The 15,243-nt window shown below is 39.3% G+C and overlaps 1 protein-coding gene across 1 annotated transcript in view; it reads left to right on the forward strand.

The window, feature by feature from the left end:
• The first annotated feature begins 527 nt into the window (after positions 1-527).
• pard6gb (par-6 family cell polarity regulator gamma b) overlaps positions 528-15,243 on the forward strand; it is a 32,615-nt gene continuing 17,899 nt past the window's right edge. Inside the window, exons 1-2 of the mRNA XM_088328735.1 lie at positions 528-845; positions 6,137-6,359. Coding sequence (XP_088184861.1) covers positions 774-845; positions 6,137-6,359 — 295 coding nt within the window. The 5' untranslated portion in view covers positions 528-773. The remainder of the gene's footprint in view (positions 846-6,136; positions 6,360-15,243) is intronic.

Here is a 15,243-nt window from a genome sequence, read left to right on the forward strand (position 1 = left end):
TCACAACTTTGTTGAAAAATGTCACTCTTGATAATAATATTTGTATTATGAAGCCATATTATAGTAAAATTAATTGTCCAGTTTTTGTTTTTCGGAGTCATTTGAGTTAATTTTGTAAGATTCCCATGCATGGGAGTTTTTGTAAATACATCTACGCCAGTCATGTCATTAGCCTAAATAAACCCCCAAAAATATAACAATTTAAATTGATTTAGATTTGTTTTTGTTATTGCCCGGTTTTTATCGAAAACAAGTGAACCCAAAGCTCAGAAACGTAAAGACACTAGGGAATGGTGCGTTCACGAACATCTAGAGTTGTAATATTTTAATGCACTGAAGATTTTAAATATTCATATTGTTTTGTTTAATTCACACCCTAAATACTTAATTTGTTAACGTTATTATTTATACTTAATTTCAATTCAAAATTATTCGCACGGAACTTGGATTAGCACTTTGTGGGGTAATGGACGAGTTATTGTGAAAGCATCACAGGATCCCATCGCTAGCCTTTTTTTTTCAGGATGACTGATGTCATTTCAGAACTTCAACCGAACCTCCCCAAGTCCGCACGGCGAGTCGCTCACCGTTCATTTGAACAGGAAAGTCTTCTTTTTCTCGAAGGTGGAGCAAAGTTTTTCTCCGATTTATATACGCGAAGCCTTTCGTCAGGGGAGACGTTTTCAAGAGTCGAACGATTTGGGAGCCCCCTTTTCGGCGGGCACTAGTTTTTTTCCTTCTCTACTTGAGTTTGTTTTTTTAGAAGCATCAAAATGAATCGGAGCTTTAATCGATCTCAACCTCTACGGAACGTGGATCTTAACGCCGTAGAGGTGAAGAGCAAGGTGGGTGATTTACATTGGTTTATTTTCTTAAACTTTTGTTTGGCGTGTATAAATCCGAAACGCGTGGTAGCGAAAAAAACGAGCACTCGTCCGTACATTTGAACGCCTACTCGGTATTATTTGACTTAAGTACTCATTTTTTTTAGACTAATGGTGTTTTTTAATGAATTTTAAAGTGATATTCATCTCGGAAATGTGAAAAAGTTCCTCCAAAACATAAAATGTCTAAATTGGAATATTAATGTTTCAGATTTGTGGCGCATTGCGTTTAGTTCAAGTGTCCTGGTTATTTTGAACTCGTGTTGAATGATTGATAAGGGAGGAAAGTCGCTCAAAAATATTTTAAATATACTGTTTATGTCTCCATTCATGTATTTATTGAGTTGGGATTAGACATTTTTATTGTCAATTCAGTGTTGCCAAAGCTAAATTGTGATACCAGTAATATCAATGACAAAAACGGCCTCTATTGCATTTTCTTATGTGTATTCTACTATTAAATTATTGGTTTTATTGCCAATATTTTCCCATTTACTGAGTTGATATTGAAGCATTTTTATTTAAAATAGGATTTGGCGGTGAGAGTTCTCCTAATATCACCATAGGCATGGAAAACTATTTCATTTCATTGTTCCATTAAAGTAATCATAAACTGTTTTTCCAATTAATAGAAAGCAAATTGAAATAATTTCTTGACATTATAATTTTAACGTAGACCTTAAAGATACGACATTGATAAATTATGTTGTTGTTTTTTTTTTTTTTACCTTTGGCGTAACGTGACTTAAGCTTGTACAGAAAAGCAGTGGGTGGATGCAAGGGGTTGACGAGAAATAAGAACTGATTTTAAAACTTCCACATCCGAAGATTGTTATGCCCTTGAAATATTTGCGCCCTTGTTATTAAAAATATTCCCGATCTTGGATTGTTTACAGCCATACTCCTTAGCAAAGTAGCGATTCACGCGCCTTCTTTGTATTTCTCGAAAATTGCAAGCTTTGTTTCCATGCTTATCATGTTTTTCTTTTCATTTTACCATCACTGTTATTTTGCAGACTCCTAGTTAGACTAACTAAAGTTTGATACACAAGATTCTGAACTAAATGAAGAGAAAAGCATTCTGGGAGGTAATTCAGCCTGGAGCATATCGGCCTCTCCATGATGCTGTGTATCTTTTGGAGGCATTTGTTGTTGTTGTACATTGAAGTAAATGCTGTAATAGGGGGCCGAAGAAAAACATTCCACATCGTAATATAAAAACATCTTAAGTTAGGGATGCCTTAACCTCGGTGTGTACTGTAATCTAATAAATAAAAGCGATACACTTGTGTTAATACATTGCAAGTGAGATATCACAACGTTTAAATATTCATTTTCTGCAGCGTCTTTAGCATGTTTATGTCTTGTCACCTGCAGCTGTCATGCCACACATGATGTCCCGTTAGCATTTTGTTGTTCCTGTGATAAACCTATCAGGACGATCGGAGCTGGTTTCACTCACTTTAGAAGCTTCTATCACAGGCCTGGTTGGATTGTTTGGGTCGGGGGTTGCTGTTTGGAAGGAATCTCCACGCTGCGAGGTTAATCCAAGCACATTTACAAACACTGGAAACTAGCAGATCAGGTTTTTTTAAAGAATCCTATAGTATGATCACTGGCTAATGAGAGGAACTCAACATGAGTTTGTGCATGCATTTGATGAACAGCCTGCTTAAAAAACTGGTTTGTCTGAGATTGTGTTTTATTATTTAAAAAAAAAAAGGTAATCTCTATTGTAAAAACAGAAAGGAAGCCCAGAGGGTACAAACGAGCCTGAACACGACGTGATTATGCTAAACTGAAGATGCATGCAAGGCGTTACATCACCAGCTGTTTTATATTCCCACTTGTTTAATAATAATATAATAATAATAATAATTTCCTTGTATTGTCATTCTGTGTAACAATGTACACAGAACGAAATGTCGATTGCACCTGACCCGTTGTAGCGAGGGACAATGTGTATTATTTATCGCGTCCTTGTGTTAAAAAAGCTTCAGTCATCAAAAAAATATACATTTAAATAATAATTGTAAAGAACGTGAACTGTTATATAAATGTGAATTTGATAAAATACTTGTATGTCAAAATATTTTTATATATCTGATATAACATGAGCCTCAACTACAGGCAGGTGACATATCTGGCGGCCATCTTGCTTCTAATGGTACTCAAAAAGGCTGGGACAAAAATACTAGTAAGATGGTGCCTTTTACTTATTTTGTGTCTCGATAGTTTGTATATTTCCTTGTGTTTTTTAGCACTTCATTTTGATGCACTACACAAGATAGCAGCATCTATCCATCCATCCATTATCTGCACCGGTTATCCTCAGTAGGGTCACGGGGTTGCTGGAGGCCATCCCAGCTATCTTCGGTTAGTGGGCAGGGGACAGCCTGAAGTGGTTGCCAGCCAGTCGCAGGGCACACAGAGACAGACGACTCACTCGCTCAGACACACCTAGGGACAATTTGGACCGGACAATTAACCTGACATGCATGTTTTTGGAATGTGGGAGAAAACCGCAGAGCAACATTGTAACAATACTGTGTCCCTCTAAGGCAGGGGTCAGCAAACCTTTTGGTGTGAAGTGCCACTTTCAAGTTTCCTTGTAAATCAGTGTGCAATACCAAGATTAATGACTCGCACATTTTTAAAATATCCAACAGAGCTGTAATTTTACACCAGTCCAAATATGCAACATGGATATACATTTTAATCCTATAACTGACCAATTTATCCCCCACTATTCTTGTTCATCAATCAACTAAAAAAAATGAATGTGAATAACAAGTGGAAAGGCCTGTAGCCATCCATGACTTCAACTTTTTGCCATATGAAGTAACCAGAATCAACCATTCTTCATTAACAATGAACTACTATCAAAAAGCACGTGCTATGGACAGCTACCATACCATTCATCAATGATATCATGTTGCAGAAAATATCTAAACTTGAAATAACAGCAGCAGAGCAGAAGGCACGCGCACGGACACACGCGCACACGCGCACACACGCATACAAACACACACGCGCTTCTTTAAAATATTCGTAGTAAATGGTTTTCTATGCTTTACTATGCAGTGAGCAATGTGATGGATTGCTTCAGCGGTGGCGTTTTTAGCAGTGACAAAGGTCTTCAGGGTCTGTGTTTCTTTGCCGTACCTGGACACTGCGCATTTTAATGTTGCTGCCATGTTAGACCCATCCCTGAAATCATGTTCATGTTTCGTCTCGTAATGGCGTTTAACACTTGCTGTGCGAGGTACAACGCTCTCGAGGCATAATGCACAAAACAGCGCGGTCTTTTTTTGCACAAATTCGTCTGTCCACGCAAGCTGGAAAGAACGAGATGTTTTCGGTTGAAGAGCCATCATGATTCGTTCATTTATCACGCGCGTGTTTTGTTGGCTGGGTTAAAACACGGATCTCTCCTCTGCGAGGCGCGGCGCAAACACACACTGACATACGAAGAAGAGAAGGAGCTAACGTAAAGCCTCTAAATAACACGGCGCACAACTGAAAATGTCTAAATTTTAAGGTAAAAATGCGCATTTTTAAAATCTATTCATTATTATTTTGTCGTGCGCTCGCGTGCCACTGGTTAACCCCTCGCGTGCCACTGCTGGCACGCGTGTCATAGGATGCCGACCCCTGCTATAAGGCATAGAGGTTATTAAAATAGTATGATGTTAGTTGTTTTTCTCATTTTTCACTTTTATAGTATAGTTACTTTACTGTGATACACCAATATCATTATGGCTTGGTGGATGGTTTGTTTTTTCTAAGTCAATTCGTCAATCATCACAGAACTGCACTACAGACGATCGTTCGTTAGTTGAATTTGTTCGTAAGTTGCTTCAGTGCTGTATTTTGTATGGAATGTATGTTTAAGGCTTGTATAAGTAACTTGTATTGTACTGAAGAATAAACATTTCATAAATTAATATGCTCTATAAAGTTGAGTTTGACTTTTGGAAGATGCGCTTCAAAAGGTCCTCCACCGTGGTATAAAGTGGCAGAAAAAAAGCATTCCAACCATTTTCTCAACCGCATCAATCTTTCTTATACCACTTTCATTTCAAAAGAAACGTCTCGCCTCTTTTTTACACTCTACACCAACCATATTGAATGGATGCATGAGATATTAAATAATAAAAATGTCAAAGTTCTTCGCGCACTGAAGATAGTAAAAACAGAGACAGTATAGAATGTTTACACGCGAGCTAGGAAGAGGAAGAGCATTTCTTCTTTGGGCTAGATGCTGGGTGACCTCTCACAGCGCCACACGCCGGTAGCGGCAGAAAGAAGCACTACAGTAATGTCCTGTACTCTGAAAAAGGTGCACAAAATACAAAATCTAACTTAGAACAATGCCTGAATATTGTTCAACATCAGAAAAAAAATTGTTAACTGCTAAAATGTTTAAATAGGTTATGTGATCCTTGCATAATCCTGCTCTCATCTTCTACTGCTCCTTGTTCTATTTTGGTCCTCTTTTTTTTCCTGCCTAGCTCCTGTTGTGCTGCATTGTTTTGGTCTGCTGAGGCATGCATTCGTACCTTGCCGTGGCATTTCTCGCTTTTCAGACTGTGAGTCGACGTTGGATTAGCAAAAACGCTCCACAAAGCCTCTTTAACAGCCAGTCAAAAACGGAACATTTGCATTAACGTTAGCGTATGTAAGCCCAAAAAGATGCTGCTCAATTCAAAGGTATTGTAGCATTGTTGGCTTAGGGATATGGCATATTAAAAAAAGTAAATAAACAATGGGCATTAGGATATCTAGGCTAATAAAGATTGTGTCTTTTCAAAAGTGTTGTAGCATTCTTAGCATTAAAATATTTGGGTTGGGTTTATCCCTAACCACTAAGGTCGTCGGGGCACCATTTCTTGTGGTGTGTCTTGGGCAAGTACAGCATGGTGGCGCCCATCTTAAGAGTATGGCATCTTAAAAAGTAATGTTAGCATTAGCACAGTGATATCTAAGCTAATAAAGATTTTGCTTATTTCAAATGCATCGTTATCTTAAGAATATGGCATCAAAGCTAGGTCAGTAAAATTAGCATGGAATTTATATGTAAAACAACAGTGTCTACTTCTACATAGCTAATGTGGCTATACATTAGCTTTAGGTGCATTACAAACTTTATAGTCGGTTGACTAAAGTTCACGTTCACTTTTCACTTCACTTCAAGCCAAATTTACTGCTAATAATGCTCTCTGATTTGTTTTTGTTTTGTTTTTTTACAGTACGGCGCCGAGTTCCGCCGTTTCTCGTTGGACCGCCACAAGCCGGGCAAGTTCGAGGAGTTCTACAAGCTGATCTTGCACATTCACCGCATCGCTAACATGGAGGTGATGATTGGCTACGCCGACGTGCACGGAGACTTGCTGCCAATCAACAACGATGATAATTTCTGCAAAGCTGTGTCCACTGCGCACCCCCTGCTGAGGATTTTTATACAGAGACAAGGTAAGGGTGCAATACAAACAAATATTGTGGTAATTGGATATGTTGGAAGGATATTGTTTATATAATACTAGTTATTTAGTCCCAGTACTATCCCTAGCATCATCATTAATTGTATCTCTATGGTTATGGGTGAGTATTAATACCAACCTTTTAAAGCTATAATTCCCTTAACGGTATTTGATCCCGGTATCGGCTGCTTTTTTTAGTTGCCCTTCAACAATTAAGATATTGCCCCCCAAATTAATATGAAGAAAAAATATATTTTGGTGCAATTTGTAAAAATGTGTCATTTCATTATCAGAATTCTGTCTACCAATGGTTTCGGTATGCGGTAATAGACAGTGAAGTATTTATTTTAGGTTCTTCATCCTTTAACTAAATGGAAAGTTCGTTAAATTGTCTCTATTCTTTTCCACCAGTCCCTGGTCTGGATTTCGCACCAATTTTAGCTAACAAAGCTGCTAGCCACATTACAAAATTTCATTATTTTGAAAGCTATTGTAATTTTTAATGCAAAAATAGCTGAAAATGCTAGAGTCATGGAGCACAACTGCTAATGCTAGCATAATAAAAAAGGTCTATTCTTTTCCCTGGTCTGGATTTAGCTCATATGTTGGGTAACATGTACGCTAGCCACATTACCAGCATGCATTGTTTTGGTGGCTAACAACATGGTAATAGTTAATGCTAGTGCTGTGGACCATAACATTGTGGAAAGGGTATATTCTTTTCTCTGGTCCTGATTTCGCTCATATGTTGCGTAACATAGCCGCTAGCGACTTTAACAAATGGCATTGTTTTGGTGGTTACCTTTGTTTTTAGCAACATTTTAGTAGGTAATACCAACAATTTCGCGGAAAATGCTAGTGTCACGGACCAAAACCTAGCAACAGAGGTGTTTAGTTTGGACCGTGGGAGAAGTTTACATTTAATGGGAAGTGGCTATCCGACGAAAGGTTTTTGCCATGGCTAGAAGCTGTGCCAGGTGATATGTACGAGGCACGATGAATTGTGTGCAAGAAATATTTGTTTTTATTTGTTTTGTCTGTTTCAATTGTGTGTTATTGTTTTTTTTATTGTAGACTTGGTTTTAAATTTAATTTCAAAAGGCATTAAAGAAGCCTTAAAAATTCTTGAATCTACCCTGCCTTAATCAGATTCAGATTCAGATCTACTTTATTGTCATTCTAGTACACGTGTATACAGAACGAAATGTCGATACATCTGACCCGCACAGTTTCCTCGAATGTACAGATATAAGTAAAAGTTGTATTGTATTATGGCTACGTATAGTATTTTACCATAGTGCCGATAGTGCAAGAGGAGTAGCTAACCAGATGTGCAAAATGGGCATTCAGGTTAACAAGTCAGGTAAACAGTAACATTAACACTGTAACATTAACGCTGTAAGTACAATAGTGCAGAGAGCAAATGTGCAAGGAGTGGCAAGCTATAAAGAACTGCCAGTAGTGCAAAAAGTCAGATTAGCAGCCGTTAAGGTTTAGGTTAACTATATGTTAGATTGACCATTTAACAGTCTAATGGCCAGGGGGACTAGACTACTGCGGAACCTGGTGGTCCTGCACCGCACACTGCAGTACCTCTTCCCAGAGGCTAGCAGAGTGAACAGTCCATGATGGGGGTGAGAGGGGTCCCCGATAATGTTCTTAGCATGGGATAGGCAGCGCTTCTGGCCAATGTCCTGAATGGAGGGAAGTGTAGTCCCGATTAAGTTGAAGGAACCCCGATTACTGCTATTACTAGCATTGTGGGAAAGAATAATAGCTTCTAATGCTTTTGTCAAAGCCAGTCAAGAAAGTCAATACATTTCCTAGGATTTGTCTTTTTTTCTTTTTGCTTTAGGAAAATGACCACAAATGTGCTGGTCACATTTTTCTTAAGTTTCGGGGTTATATGAAAAATATGGTATGAAAAATCCATATTTCTCAGGATGATTTTTTTAATAAAAATGACTTTGATACATCTGGACTGGAAATAACTGTGCTGGACCCTAGTCACGTTTTCCTGTCAGAATATTTCCTAATCCAATTACCCCTTACGCCTTTGTTGTGTACCTCTTGCAAGGCTTCTTTCTGTGCGTGTGAATGTGTGTTTAATGACCTCTGATTGGCTGGACGTGTCTGTCTGCGTCTTATCCACACTCAAGCTCGTAGAAATCAGGTCATTGAGCAAAGCTCGTATCCCGGCATACCAGACATTACTAGGAGACAAAAGATTGGAATGAAAGGGGAGATGGCCATTTGTGCAAGCTCACAAAGACGACGCTCCGTCAGCCCGAGTGAGAACTACTTGTCTTATTCCCGCCCATTCCGAATTGAATTACTCCCTAACTTGCCTGCTAAAGTGTATGCAAATGCACCTGTTTAGAATTTATTTAAAAAGTTTGCACACATTCTTATGCTATTGAATGAGAAGTCGAGCCATCCATCTCCGAATGTCACGGCTATCTCGAGCACACACACACACACACACACACACACACACACACCAGTGACGCATGAAATAGTCATCCACTTTATAGACACACACACTCCTCTTTGTTGGGCTGACAATGTGTAGCACTGATTATGTCATTTGTCACTCTGACATCACATCATAATTTGTATCGGAGGGACGGTTACCCTGCCAAAAATACCACATTCGGAAATAACAAGTTTAGGGTAGAATACAGTATTTATTCACTATGGGTCCCAAGGCTTGCAGTTATGCTAAAAGCAAAACATGATAACAATGGAAGCAACGCTTGCAATTAATAAGAAATACATAGATGTCATACAAATCGTTTCCTTTGATAAGGAATATGACCGCAACCAATCAACCATTGGGAAAATCATAAAGAACAAGAAAGCAATCAAACCAGCTAAGCCTTCTAAGGGCATGCCAATCATCACTATTGGGAAATGTGAAGCACACTGTAAAGCGCTTTGGAAAGTCTTGACTTGAAAAGCGCTATATAAATGCAGATCATTTCATTTCATCACAAGTGGATGTTTTCAAATCTTTTTCATTCTTATTTCACCATCTCGTCCCTCCTATGCATCTACCCTCTAACTCCACTGTGCCAGCTCAAGTCACGTCACACAAAAGGTAAACAAAATGTCATTATTTATAATGTTTTATAATCATATGCACTTATATTATACATCAGCAATTTTTCTACTGTTTGTTCTATTTTTGGAGTACTGGGGATTCAGATTACTTTAACTACATCTTACCCATAGGTATCCAATCCCCTGCTATACGGCAATTTCACTTTGCAATCTTTGTACATTTAATGTTTAGTAGACACTTAAAATAAGGAAAGAAGACATCTATTGATTTTAAACTTGCAAGAACAGGAGAACGAGCCTCCACATAAGAAATCCCAACCTGTTCTAAAGCTCCTCCCTTGGGCTCTTTCCTTTTATTAAATCTCTAAAGTCAAAAAAGCAAATCCGCACCAAATAGTGCGGGAGTGGAAGAACAGCGACATGATTGGCCGAAAGTGACAATGTTGTAAACAGTTCTAAATGGTCTAAACAACAAACATTGCACAATTGTAGTCAACCTCATTTGCATGTGTCAAAGATTAAAAACTGAAAAAAACTGATCAGAACGTATAGATGTCGTATTCCGAGTGTTTTACTCTAGTATTCAATGCAAACATCAGGAAGACAAACTTCAATCAGTTCGTGATCACACGGTTACCTTCTCGTCTTTCGTGGAGTGAGGCGGCCATTGTTCGCGAGATCAGTGTCCCACGTGCCGCTTGAAAGGATACCTGTTGCTACCCCGCGGCGGGTAGAATAAAGAAAGGATTGATCGGACAATGAGCGGAGGATGAAAGACCGCACTTGGGTTTTTTTTAGGTTTGGTTGACTCAAAAGAATATGATCAGGTCAACCGTAGGTCAGTTATGTCAAGTAAGCGATCGTATAAGGAAAAAAATATCAACAAATTTTTGGTTGTGTTTTTACAAAGCATGTTTTGTAAAAGAACCAGTCGGTCAGTATCAGTTTAATCATTTTTTTTTTTTTATACTTAAAAAAGAAATGAGGGCAGGTGCTCTAGCACCATATGTGCACACCACTTTTAAGTCGACTTGTGTGTTGGTGAAATTTATATATTGTTCCCCTCAATTTAAAAATATTTTCCCAACATGTTTGCACGTATTCGTCACCCCCGCATCACCAATCTGGTCAAGCCGGTCTACTTTTCGACAAAAATCAACAGCCTGTCATTTCTTGGCAAACGGCACCTCCCAAAATGTGAGTCAACCACAAAAACTTTACGGGAGTGCTAAAATTACTGCTTGTAATAGCTGACATTATGAACAAGAGCAGAATGGAGGTCACGTAACAGCACAAACATCAAACCTTCATTCCTGACGACTTCCACAACATTACTAAATTGTGATGACATTTAACCCTTGAGAAGCAAAGAACACCTTACATCTTTGAAAATGTTGATCCGTGGGTTCTCTGTCGCAAAGTTCTTGCCATTTGTTTGACAAATCCTGAAAATTGGGTCGTGGCTACATTAGGAAGGGCTGCCTGCGTTTGTTTATTCCGGGCCAAAGATAACATGGACAGGAAACCCATGTAGCCCAGATTTCCTTGAGCCAACTTATTTAGCCCATTCTACTCTTATGGACCTTGTTCATTTTTCCTCAAATATATCTCAATTGATTCGAGCTGAAGAAGAAAGAATATTAGTGGTGTTATGATAGACGCATTGTGAAGTAATAGGACAAAAGAAGACCCCTATGATACCCCAAATTGATGTATAGCGGGGGATAGGAACCTATGTTAGTTAGCTAACGCCTTCCCAACCGCCCCGGTACTCCAGATAAAAACATTAAAATAACAAAATAGTATATGGCATATACCACTTATGTGCAATGTTCATGTATATTATCACCTCTTTTAATAAATATACTGTACAGGTAAAACAACAATTAAATTTGTGACCTGAGCTGGTACAGTCGAGTCATGTTCATTTGTATTGCCCTTAATTAAAAGCAGTCCCAAAGGGCCGCACAGACTATTACAGACTGCACCTTACCCTGATCTTCAGTGGAGTAGCGGGTAGATACAGAGCAGAAGGAGACAAATTACACCCATCCATCCATTATCTGCACTGCTTATCCTCAGTATGGTTGCGGGGGTGCTGGAGCCCATCCCAGCTGTCTTCGGGCAGTAGGCAGGGGACACCTTGAACTGGTTGCCAGCCAGTCGCAAGACAAATTACAATTAAAACTGATTTGAAAGCTTCCACTTTCAAGGATTGTTACTCATCGCAAGCTAATTTTCCATGGTTATCATGTTTTTGCTTCCCTCTATAGCATCACTGCAAGACTTGGGAACCGTAGTGAACAAAACAGTACCAAACAAATACAGCATTATATTAATGACTCACAATTGTAAACTGAATGGAGGGAAAGGAAATGTTGGCGTTTGTTCAGCCAATAGCGTATCTGTATTTTCATAATGCAAACCAATAGCAGTCTATCATTTGATATGACGTCAACCAATAGCCGACCTGCATCTTAAAGACTCAATTCATTTTAAATTTTAAAGTTTTTGGGAAGACAAAATAATTTAATGAAGTTTTATAGTGGGGGACATTGCTGTTAAGAGGGACAGTAAAAAAAAACCCACCTTAATTAAAGTGAAAATTTTGTAAGGAAGGGATGCCGTATCACAGGGGTCTACTGTTCTTAGAAACCAAGACTATAAAACCAGTTCTACATCACTAAAATTTATATTTCCTTTCATGTTCTTCCTTGTGTTGTCCATGTCACCTGATACTTTAATGGCGTCTATCCTGGCATTCTGTGATAACTACCGATAGAGTGCGTAGCCAATTCCAATAACAAGAACGATAAAACTATCATTCCTTTACTGGACCTCTAGTCGAGTTAAAAGCATTATCTTTGTCACACATGAAATATCCACCCACGGTTCGCAGTTACAGTTCTGCGCAAGTATAACATCAAGGCTTGTTTTGCCAACTCGGGTTAGACGCAGGAGAAGTGCATGCTCCAACTCAGACTAAACTTTCAATAAAGAGACAGAGAAGCTGAGAGTTGACGTCAACAGAGCAGCGAGGTCGGAGACAATCGAAATAAAGATAAAACTTTGAAGCAAGTCCAGGAGCGCAGAGCAAGGAGCGGTTACTCAACAACTTGGCAAGGCGATGCAGCTGCTTTGAGATCACACGGAATGTACCAGAAAGACAGTTTTAGGTGGTACCAGCAGAAGCGGGTGGAGACACTCTGCAGCAGAGACATCCAATTAGTCCAATTAGTTTTGCCCTGTGGGGGTTTGGTATTGCATAAGAACCTGACCTTTATGTGACTGTTCAACCGACATGGAAGCCGAGAGGAAGCTGTAAATGTTTTCCTTTCTCCATGATACCAAGAGTGTCAAGTTCATATAAGAGGCGCACTTTTGTAGCACTTAAACCACCAGGATTTATTGTCCTTGCTGTTTCTGACGAAATTAGACCGCAGGTAGACGTCCAATTTCCTCTGGGCAGGAATGTCAGCTTACTTGTCTTGGAGCTTGGTTGTTTTGGTTCGATCCATTCTCATCGGATTATTTTCTGTTTGGTTTGAGGCGTCGTCAATGTGCACTGGGGCGCTCCGGTGATATTAATTGGCTTTTGCTTTTGTGTCAGGGACTCCGCCAACTGCAGTAGACTTCTGGGATACGACATGAATCCGTTCTGAGGTGGGAATCGTGAAGTGAAATTTCATTTTAGCGGGGGTAAGGACCCTATTGTAAGACATAACATTCCAAACGCCTTGTACTCAAAACAAAAACGTTAACAAAATAGTGTATAGTCAATACTTCACACATGGAAAGACGCATTTGATAAAACATAAATAAGTATGCATCTAAAGTAAAAATCATATTTTATTTACTTTTTGTGTGATGTGAGCTGATACAGTGCGATAGCGGGTGGAAGCAGAGTGGGGAGGAGGCGACAGATTAAAATGAAAGCTGATTTTATACCTTCCATTTGCAAGGATTATCACACCATTTGACAACATCGTAAAGTGAAAACGTCGTGAAATGATGTCGCTCCATCCCGGGGTCTCCTGTACTATACATCAACCAAAGGGTTTGTTTGTCTTTAGTGCTCCGGTCAAAAAAACACTGGTTGCCAACATGCAAGTGCTAGGTCACAGAGTCTGAACAAGTAAAAACTGTTAATCGATATCAGCCACCATTGCTTATTGTGATCCTCCTGGGAAGTAAAAAATGAATCCCCACATGCTTTGTTGCCTTTTTTGTGGATGATTAACTTGCGTGCTAGGCATACCATGAGAAGTGTGAAGGACATCCTTCCTAATACTGGCCGGTCTGCCAGCAAAGGGAATATGTTGACCCTGTCTTGTCTGATAAGCGTCTGGTGACCATTTACAGTAGTTTTAGTTCTTGTTGACTCTGGCTATTATACTAATCTCTACAAGGTTGGGTACCTAACTGGTCGGGTTTGATGCACTATAGCCCCTAAAACAGTACTCTGTGACCACCTAACCATCCAAACATTTGAATTAGCTTTTTTAGGTCGGATTTCATCAGTGACTCTATATCCCGAGCCTATTCGCCCAGCTCATCCAATAGGATCCTGGAATGTTCCCAGGGTAGCTGGGACATAGTCTTATAAGAGTGTCCTTGGTCTTCCCCCTGGGCCCCGTGCGGAACCTTTTTCACTGAGGTGTCTGAGCTAGTTGCCCAAGCCACCTTTTCAATTTAACTCATAATCCCTCTCAGATAACCAAGCTTTTCAATTTGTCTGTGAACACTGTCTATTTTTTAAAATAAGTGATTCCATTCAAGAAAGTCTGCAGTTATAATAACTAATTGGACACTGTATGAGTGTGTTTACATTATTGCAATTGCCTTTTGTTACGTAAATATTCCGGTTTTGTAAGGGGATTAGACTGTTAAATCCCCATTTACTAAACTGGAATTCTGATTCTTGTAAACACAGTCAACACTGTCTTTTATCAACTCCTAATTAAGTGTTGTCTCTGGACAGATAAAGAGTTAAGCTTGGTTGTTTCATGACCAGCAAAACTCCCAGGCCTCTGCCCTGCCTGGAACCATACACTTGAAAGCCACTTCATCTCTATGACCCCCCTCAAGGGTTTACTCACCTTAAGAGACAGACAACAGAGCTTAAGCTTGAGTCAGTTGTTGAACCCCATGTCTGCAGACGAGCTAGAGTAGAAGCACAAAAACAACCGGGAAGAAAGTGGGCAGGTTGTGGGCTATGCTGTGGTTTGAAGTCTTTACTTTGTTGCCATGTAAGCAAAAATGCGAGAACGTGTCTGAAGAAGAAAGTTCCTGTAAGTCCAGGACAAAACGACTAAAGGAAACTTTTTTAGATGTCTACGAATTATATGGACCAGTGTCTCAAATGGGGTTTGGGGGGGGTTTGATGGTTTGGATAGTTTGATATCGGATGCCACCTCTGTGCTAATTATTTACGCAATGCTTAAAATTCACACGCCAATGTTAGAGATTGATGTAGGTCCTGTCCTGCAATATGATTCGCTAGCTGCTTTTTGGTTTTACACGTGACATTACGTACACATCAGAGACTATAAGTTTCAACTATTTAGCTGACTTGAATAATCAACCGTTTAATTTTCTGGCACCGTAATCTCAAAATATTTAACCTGAATTGATGCCCCGCGTGGAGGGGAAAGGAGAGCTAGTCACTGCTGTTAAACTGAAACTAAAAACACAATGGATGCAACGTCCACATAGGTCTTACTTAGTTTGAGTCTTTATTGCCTGCTCTGTTATTTTACTTGTTGTTTGATTGATTTATTTTCTTATTGATACTTAGTATTATTTTTGTTTAT

Source organism: Urocampus carinirostris, chromosome 2 (assembly GCF_059441175.1).
Source record: "Urocampus carinirostris isolate Australia breed hairy pipefish chromosome 2, RoL_Ucar_1.0, whole genome shotgun sequence".
NCBI classification, from domain to species: Eukaryota; Metazoa; Chordata; class Actinopteri; order Syngnathiformes; family Syngnathidae; genus Urocampus; species Urocampus carinirostris.